This window comes from Rhipicephalus sanguineus, chromosome 5 (assembly GCF_013339695.2).
Source record: "Rhipicephalus sanguineus isolate Rsan-2018 chromosome 5, BIME_Rsan_1.4, whole genome shotgun sequence".
In the NCBI taxonomy this organism is placed as follows: domain Eukaryota; kingdom Metazoa; phylum Arthropoda; class Arachnida; order Ixodida; family Ixodidae; genus Rhipicephalus; species Rhipicephalus sanguineus.
The window spans coordinates 11,368,476-11,377,378 of NC_051180.1; the positions used below are offsets into that span (position 1 = coordinate 11,368,476).

The window sequence follows — 8,903 nt, forward strand, 5'->3', positions numbered from 1 at the left end:
ACTGAATGTATTTGCATCCACTCCTGCTAGGGCCTCTAAATAGGCCTGCAGTATCCTCTAAATAAATAAAATAAATAAATAACAGCAGCTGTAGTATTTTGGTGCCACTGCTACTCAAGACGCCTGCTTGCACTCACAAAATATTGACTGTGTGGCTTTGTTCTTGCTTTTTTCTTTTTCTTACGGCGAAAAATTAATAGCTCTTTAGTTGACAAAGCGTCTTCCCTCTATATTCTGCATTTACAGGTGACACAGAAGGCAGTTGCAATGGTATCTTGTGAATAACTTGTAATCTTGTGTAGTTCACGATGAAAGGAACATTTATCATCCCACAACTGGAAATGAAACCCAGAGACCGGTTTGGAGAGAAAGAGAATAAAAAAACTCAACTTGGCGTAGCCTACTCTGAATTTCAAACTGCGCGGGCCTGAAACCGAAACCGAGAATGCACATTTGCGACACCGTCCGCTTGTGGTGCCCAATGCGTTTATTAGGGAAAGGAACCAGGCAGGCCAGTGACCAGGCAGGCGACCAGGCTTTCATGCTTCTATGCGAGCACTATGCGTGTCTTGTTTCCCTTTGTTTAGTTGTTCTGTGCTCACTCTCGTTGGAGGACTCCCTATGTACCAAGCTTTTTCTTTAATTGTAGTTTTTGTCGCGAGCAGGTCTAATGAGTGATTTTGAATTGTAAACGTCGGATCACTATTCATGCTGCATTCAACACCACCCCTTCCCCCCAGCTTCGGTAAAAGACATTTGGGATGAGATCGACTTTCCCGTACCGCTATGGGCTCACCGGTGACGGCGATGTTCACATCGGCAAAGCTCGTTATCCGAGCGAACTTTCCCGCCCCTGTCAAGCCAGCTCGACGCAGCGGTGTTGGCTGTGCGAAGACGTTGCTACTTGGAACGACGTTATCAGTCGCTTCGGTTATGAGTTGTGGGAAAAGCAGACCGGTATGCTCTGCCTCCGAACAATACCGCATGCCAGGGGCTTCGTGTATGAGCAAGTCACGCAAGTTTCGTCCACCCTATCCGCTCTCCTCGAACGGCACTTGTGCATTGATGAGGTAAACTTTACTTACAATGCCTTATTATGGGTCTCTGACCTCCAGAGGCACCATGTGAAGCTCATACGTCCTGGCAATTCTGTTCGCCACGTGAAGGTTTCGTGCAGTTGCACTCATTCGTGCGATCCATTCCAAGTCGCCGACTTTAGTTCTTTGGCGACTTTGGAAACTCTCGTTTTCGAGGGCTTCCACATCTCTGCCGATGCGGTCTCTAAGATAGCTTCGACATTATCTTGCAATGCAGCTACACTGAGGAAAGTGGTGATTGAATACGCACGCATGTCGCAAGAAGGTAGCGATCTATTGTGGCGTAGCCTGCAAGGATGCGTTCGCCTAATGTCAGCTTCGCTGTCGTACACATGCTTTCCCGGAAGCGTGGATCAATTGGTCCGTCTTTTGCAGTCGTCCCATACATTAGAACAAATGAAGGTTCCAACAATGACACACGCAAAGCATGTGAATCAGGTAGCTAAGGCGCTAAGGAATAGCACATCTCTGCAAGATATTTACATCTGTGATGCATCAACTTTGTCAATGGCACCAGTATTCACAGCTCTTCAATTTCACTCGAGAATAAAATGCTTGCATTTAGTCAAGTATGCCATCTTTAGAAGCCAGGGAACATCTGTAGCATCGATGCTCCGTTCAAACAAAGTACTTCGGATATTAATTATAGAACATGGTTCCCTATCCACGTGTGGTGCTGAGGAGCTTGCAAAGGGTATAAGGGAGAACTCGACACTACAGTGCTTAGAGTTCCTGTCATCAAGCGTTGGCGCAGCTGCCATTTGCTGTCTCTGCAAAGCACTTGATCAAAACAAGACCCTGAAGAGGCTGAAGTTCAACAAATATTATGCGCTGAACAGCGAAAGGTAACATGCTACATGTGGCGTCTCGATCATGAACATAGTATGATGGCTATATACCAGTGACTGTACTTTCTATTGACCCATAAGTAAGACTGGCTGTGTTGAATTGCAAAATGACATGGACATAATTGAAAGATGCCACTCAGACTGGACAATGAGTGCAAATACCAAAAAAAGCTAAGCTATAATTTACCACGTGCAGTGAAATTACAAAGGACACACACACTCTTTGTGGGTGTATAGTTTCTGCTGCATGTAAAACTTCTACTATTGAATGGGCTTGAGCACTGTCTCGTCTTGGCTAGCATGATTATTTTTAACCATGGTTCATCCACCTGGCCAACATATTGCAGTTATTTCATTGGTGCCTATCTTATACACCTGTATGGTTACCTTCACAATCAAGCAGAAATAAAATAGTGAGAATAAGTTATAGTAAGCTGGTCAATTCAATTGCCAAATGACAGTATAACTAGCATACCTGTAGAAATGATATGAAAGCGAACAGAACTGCTTATGTAGTTCTGTTTATTTAAAGACTTCACATTGAGGACTTTCATTTGTGTAGACACTCCCTTCCCGAGTGTCAGTAGGCATAAGAGGAGACAAAATAAGTTCAGACTGATAAAGTATTGTTTGAAAACTCTGTTGTCATTGTATCATTATTGGTTATTGAAGAAAAAACAAAGTTCCATATTTAAAATTTTGCACTGCAAAATCGCCCCTGGTATGTCATTGCAACTGTGAAGACCAAGGTGCATATGTGGTAGCATTGAAGAAAAAGATATTGACGGTAGAGGTGTCATGAATCTGAGTGTCGCATGCTTAGACAATGGCAAAGAAACATGCCAGGCTGTGAGCAAAGTAAGCAAAGAAATGAAAGAACGGGGGAGCCAATCCCAGAGGTGCATGGAGGTCTGAAAGGACCAATCTGTGAGGACCACGGAAGTCCAAGGCAACCAAACAAACGATGGGAAAGATTGACGCACTGTAGTGCAAGAAAAGTTAGCCATGTTTGCAAAACAGGGAAAGAGAGGGAAGAAAGAAGTCAGAACATCGGCCATGTGTCGGGGCATTGAAGACGAGCCATTGGGTTTTGAACCTCAGCCAACAAGGTTTTGCCTGAGGCCAGAGCAACTAGTGTCAATGGCTGGCAGAGTTTGGAGCTGGCTTTCCAAAAGTTTTCTTGCAGTAAAAGTAGTGTTTTTGATATTGTGCAAGGCTAGTTACTAATATAGGTGAGGTGGTTTCTTCCTTTGGTGTCCCTTTCAGATGCCTCAGTGAAGAGCTTTTTTCAACTTGCATATTACGTTGATCTGAAAGCATATTGTACATTTTGACCAAAAGCAAGCAGTTTGGTTGCATTGTTTACAATTCTTATCTTTCTAACTTCTTTATAGGGCGAGCTTGGCAGCTGTGCTGGGGAGCAGCAGCTCCTATGATCGTGTGCTGGTCCCACTTGTTGACGCCGACGTCAAGAGCATTTTATCACATCATACCAAGGTTCAGCTCTTTCCCACGGAACTCAGCCTAGACAACATCTGTGACATTTCTTCTGTGCTTTTCCAGGAACTCTGTGAAGCCCTAGCTTTAAGCACTACGGTGCAGACTCTGAAGGTGTGCTATGAGGGCCACGAACCAGTCAAGGGAGACTTATTTTCATCAATGCTGAAAGACAACAAGTCTATCACATCTTTGGAGATTTCCCTGCACTCAGACCCTGCTAGTTACTGTCTAGCGGTAAAGGTTGCTGCAGCACTTATCCACAACACAACTCTGCAGGAACTCAGTGTTTGCTTTGCCTCTTTAAAGTTGGACCGTTACACAGCCTTATCATTCTGCCACATGCTTTCTAAGAATGAAGCTTTGTGCAAGGTCTTTATAAAGATATCTCATGAGCTGTGTGATAAGAGCCTAGAACTGCTTTCAACTGGAGTCCAGAACAGTGAGGTACTGTTGGAATTTGGCACAGGAAAGGTAAAGATTCCACTTAATTGCACCACCTACCCTATGTTCAAGACCCTGCAGCAGAACAACAGCCGATTGAATAAAGCAGTTATGTTTGTTCAGCATAAGAGGGACAGGCAGTGTGCTGTGGCTTTTGAGTACCTTTGCAGAAAGCCTCACTTTGTCTCCTATGTGGCAAGGGTGGCAGGACAAAGCATTTCAGAGGCCTATCAGAACATTAAGTCCTCTCAGCGCTATCTTTTTGACAACTTCTTTGTCATTGCAGGAATTGTGCGACATTCTGTTCAGTGTTATCCTGGCCAGGGAACCCAGATTGATGCTTTGAATGCAGATAGTTGGCGTGCCATTGCTCAGTATGTCAAAATGTCAGATATTAGTGCCTGAGGACATGTGACATAGAATTGTATATATCTCTTATGGCTATGTTTTCATAATTTGTCTGCTTTTTGTATGCATTAACTTTGCCTCTGTGTGTTATGTCATTTGCATGTGTGCTTGAGTCACTCTCATTAACTGCTATTGTATATATTACATTTACTGGTCTTCACAGTATAATAACAAATGCAGTGGCTTGTTTTAAACCTGGGGACAAGTGGTTGCGTGACCAGCCACTGCTGATATTGCAAACCGCTGTTAATGATTTGTCTGTTCAAAAAGTCATTTTTGCAGTATTGTAAATTAGCATGTACAATCAGCAGTGATAGACCAGTTTCAAGGAATGTCAATTACATGTACTTATAAGTGGTAATAAGCTCAGGCTACTACTGATAAGGTCCATTACACACTTGGTGGTAAAGTTGCTTTGAATGAGAAGGCATGGTAATCATTAGGCATGAGCTGGAATGCTACCACGTGTACTTATATGGGTACTATGACACCAAAAGAAAGGAAGATGAGGAAACACACAATGGCAGACAAGACACCTGATCCCTAACGTCTTCGTTACAATTGTTTTTCCATGCCATAATACTTATACCAGTATGTCTGACCAACTACCACAATCTAATACTCTGCCACATGTGTGTGAAGTAGTCTAATTCAATTTGAAGATTCCAAAGGCTAGGTGCCTTTGTTGATGCATTGGTGTGTGCAGTGATGGGAAAGCTGCTACAATTGCTCCAAGCTGCTACATTTAATTAAAGCTGCTACATCTATGCTACAAATGAGCACCATTGCTCCAACCTGCTACATTTCGTGAAAGCTGCTACATCCATGCTACAAATGAGCAGAACTGCTCCAAAGCTGCTACGCATAGCCTCCGAGATTACCTGGCAATGCGCCGCTTTATCTCGGAGGCCACCGTCAAGGGGATTTGTTGGCTCTGTTTGTGAAAAATGCTGGTGAACTTCTTACAAGGTTCCTAAAACTGTTTCAGGGAACCGAACCCCTGCTTCACATTCTTTATTATGAAATGGTGATGCTGCTAAAAAAATCTTGGGAAGGTTTTTAAGGACTGAAGTGTTTCAGGCAAAGTCAGGCAGTCAGCTCGCATTCATTGATGTTGAGTCCTCTCGGAACTGGAAACAACATGTAGAGGTAGGAGCAGACACCGAAGAAGCTATTAAGACCTGGACTGCTGCAGAGAAAGCTGCGTTCCGGCTTGGAGCAAGATCGTTCTACATTACATGTTCGAAGTACTTGATGGCAAAACTTCCTCTTGAGAATCAGATGCTCCAACATGTCAGGTGCCTGCATCCGAGCAATCATAGTGCGGAATCTTCAAGAGACTCCTTCAGATATCTTGCAAAGTGTGCACCCCAGGTGGTTCAACCCGCTGAAGTTTCATCTCTTCTTGATGAATTGACGGTGCTAAACTTGAACCAGTTACATGCAGGTTCTGACATGCCACTGGACAAATACTGGCATCAAGTTTTCATCATGAAAGATGGTCAGGGTGGGCCAAAATATCCGCTATTGTCCAAGCTAGTCAAGGCACTTCTATCACTTCCGCATGGCAATGGCGCTGTTGAGCGTGGATTTAGTGAAAACTCAAGAGTCCTGCACGACAGGTCAAATCTTTCTCTCTCAAGCGTAAATGGCATACGTCACATAATGTCATATTCAAAGAGGTTTGACAGTGACCCGTGCTCATTTCCAGTCAATTCCGATGTCATCAAGGCTGTCAAGGGGGCATCAAGACGGTATGCGGAGCGCCTTGCAGCTGAAGAGCGACCATCAAAGCGTATGCGTATAGATGCAGAGCAAAGTTCACCGAATGTGGAACTTACCAATGACCAAGCCAAAAAGGAAGTGGCTGAGGCAGAATGGATGATTAAAAATGCTGACTTGTTGATTCAGCGGGGCATAAAGTTGAAGAACTTCTCTGACATCGAGAGTGGGCGAGCAGTGCTTGCTCAAGCACGAAAAAAGATGGCCGAGTGTATGCCACACTTGCATGCGGAGAAAAAAGGGAAGAAAGCTTAGTGTGTTTCATGCAAGTGACATTCATGTATTGTGTACCTGCGTCTTTGTGCCAACCAGTCTTCATATATTTGTGATCCTAGGCTTTGTTTAAAGCTTGCGTTGGTTGCGCCGTCATTGAACTCATGCGCACACTGTATTTAATACTTCATTTTATTGTATAATAAAAGCAATAAAACGCCATCTGACCTGTTTTTTTTTTTTCTTTTTCGTTTTCGCAACCTGCTACAAAACTGAGGGCAGCTGCTACAAATCATCATTTTTCCTGCTACAAAACCTGATACAAAACACTTTTGGCCATTCCCATCACTGGTGTGTGTTTACTATCTTAAAGTTTGATGTATACTGTGTGCTTAGATTTAGGTGCACGTTAAAGAACCCCGGGTGGTCGAAATTTCCAGAGTTCTCCACTACGGCGTCCCTCATAATCATATCATGGTTTTGGAACGTTAAACCCCAACAATTATTATTAAAGTTTGGTGTACGGTGCTGTCCAGTGTTGAAAAGAAGACTTCAGTGCACTGCCGTGTCTTGACCTGTAGAAAGTGAACCGGCTGTGATAGTCTAACAGACAAGGTGTGCTGCTAAGCTTGAGGGCGTAGGTTCGATTCCTGGCCATAGCCTCCGTAATTTAATGGGGACAATATGCAAGAACGCCCGTGTACTTATACTTATGTGCATGTTAAATGAATGTCAGGTGGTTAAAATTAATTCAGTCCCCACTACAGTGTGCCCCATAATCATACCACTGTTTTGGTACTTAGAACCCCAGAATTTAATTTAAGACTGGAAGATGGGCAAATTCCAAATCCCCAGTTCCAAAGCAGAAGACGTGGTACGTCCTTTCGACTACATTGTAAAACAGCGCAAAAAGACTGAAGACACAAGTGGAGGACCACACAGGACTTGTGTCGTCATCTTTTTGCGCTGTTTTAGAATGAAGTTAAACCAACTAGACCAATTTTGCACACTGTTGCAGTCCTTTCGACACTTGTGCTAGCAGGGGCGTAGGCACAAATTTTTTTCAGGGGTGGGGCGTGGAGGCCAGGCAGGCAAATGTAGTCGAGTGTCATTTTGGGCTCTGTACACCATGGCAAAAAAAAAAAATTAAGGGGCGGGGGGTTTGGCACGGGCCCTGTGTGCCACCCCCCGGCTACGCCACTGTCAGCTAGCATCAGCAGAGTGACGGCTACACAATGTGATGCTTTTTAACAGTGTACTGTTCTGCACATGTAAAACTTTCCTCAAATGTTTGTATTAGCTACACCACATGGCTACCGTAGTTGACTTGGGTAGCATGGCAGAACTTTTGTGTAGGGACGGGGGGTGTACTTCGACGGATAGACGTAACGAGGCATGAGCCGGGAGCGAGATAAGAGACGACCAGCCAGCTCGTGACCAGAACGAAGACTGAACTTTATTAACGTAAAGGTGATGTAACCAAAGGGCATATGGTGCCACCAGTACGTCACGCACTGGGGCGCACTAGTAGCGACCACGACATTTTGTTCAAATTCCCTAGTGTTGGAGCACAACTTGTGTAATTGGTACTAGCAATCCAACAGGAGCTACCAGTCCGTTCTTGGCAGAGACTGCAAGTTTGCGATTTGGGCACTAGGAAGATTTGATAAGGAAATTTTTAAACGAAGTTCGTATTGTTGACGAGAAGGAAATTATGAAAATGAAAAATGTTTACACTAGAACCTGCTGAAACAGTGTCGCTATCACTCCTTATTATGTAACCTGGCAAAGATAACTGCAGAGTCTTCGATGCTGTAAGTGGAAAATTCTTTTTTTTTGTTACACTGCTGCTCTGGTAAATTGATAGCATTGTTAATTTTCTTACTCTCGATGCCTTTCGGCATTTGGGGGCAGCAAGAAGAAAACAAAAGGTGATCACGCAGCGAGTGTGTCTGGAGAGAGAAATGCAATACGGAAAGGCAGGGATGTCAACTGGAAAATAAACATCTGGTTTGCTATGAAGAGTCTGTAAGGAAGACAACGAAGGTGGTTCTATTCCAAGCTGGTTCTTAGAATAAATGAAGCGTACAGCACTGCCTTGTTGAGCAACTTGGCAAACCACACTTTTAGCTTGCTCATTCTTGGGATGGTGATGCTCATACTAAAAAATCCTTGGACTTCACGCAGTGCTACCAGTCCCATCATGGTGCTGGAGATTTGTGTGTGCGTGTGTGACTCCATAAATAGTGATGACCTTGAGCTGTTGTTTTACTTCTGGTGTTGGCATCTGGTGTAGCTTTATGCAGCTCAGCCATTTCTGTGAATATTTTCCCATGACACCTCAAAACGTCAACTATATAAAATGTGGAATAGACAGGCAGGAGATGCACAGTAGTTGGTGTGCAAACCATCCTGAAAGATGCCGATTGCTGTACATTCTTGAGCTGTTGTCCTTGGAAGTTATTGGTTTTGTTCTTTGTATACTATACTATTGGTGTAAGAGGTGAAGACTCACACGTCCTGTTGGTGGAGAAGAAAAATTTGTAAAACCTACAAGGCATGTGATGTAAACTTGCACATGTCATGCAAAATTTTCAACTCGCAGCCACGAAAA

The 8,903-nt window shown here is 43.8% G+C and overlaps 1 protein-coding gene across 1 annotated transcript; it reads left to right on the plus strand.

The window, feature by feature from the left end:
• Nucleotides 1–601: 601 nt before the first annotated feature.
• On the plus strand, nucleotides 602–5,339 carry LOC119393211 (uncharacterized). Its single transcript, XM_037660066.2, has 2 exons — nucleotides 602–1,942; nucleotides 3,340–5,339. The coding sequence occupies exons 1-2, from the start codon at nucleotides 762–764 to the stop codon at nucleotides 4,289–4,291; spliced, it is 2,133 nt and encodes a 710-aa protein (XP_037515994.1). The 5' UTR covers nucleotides 602–761; the 3' UTR covers nucleotides 4,292–5,339.
• The last annotated feature ends 3,564 nt before the right edge of the window (nucleotides 5,340–8,903 follow it).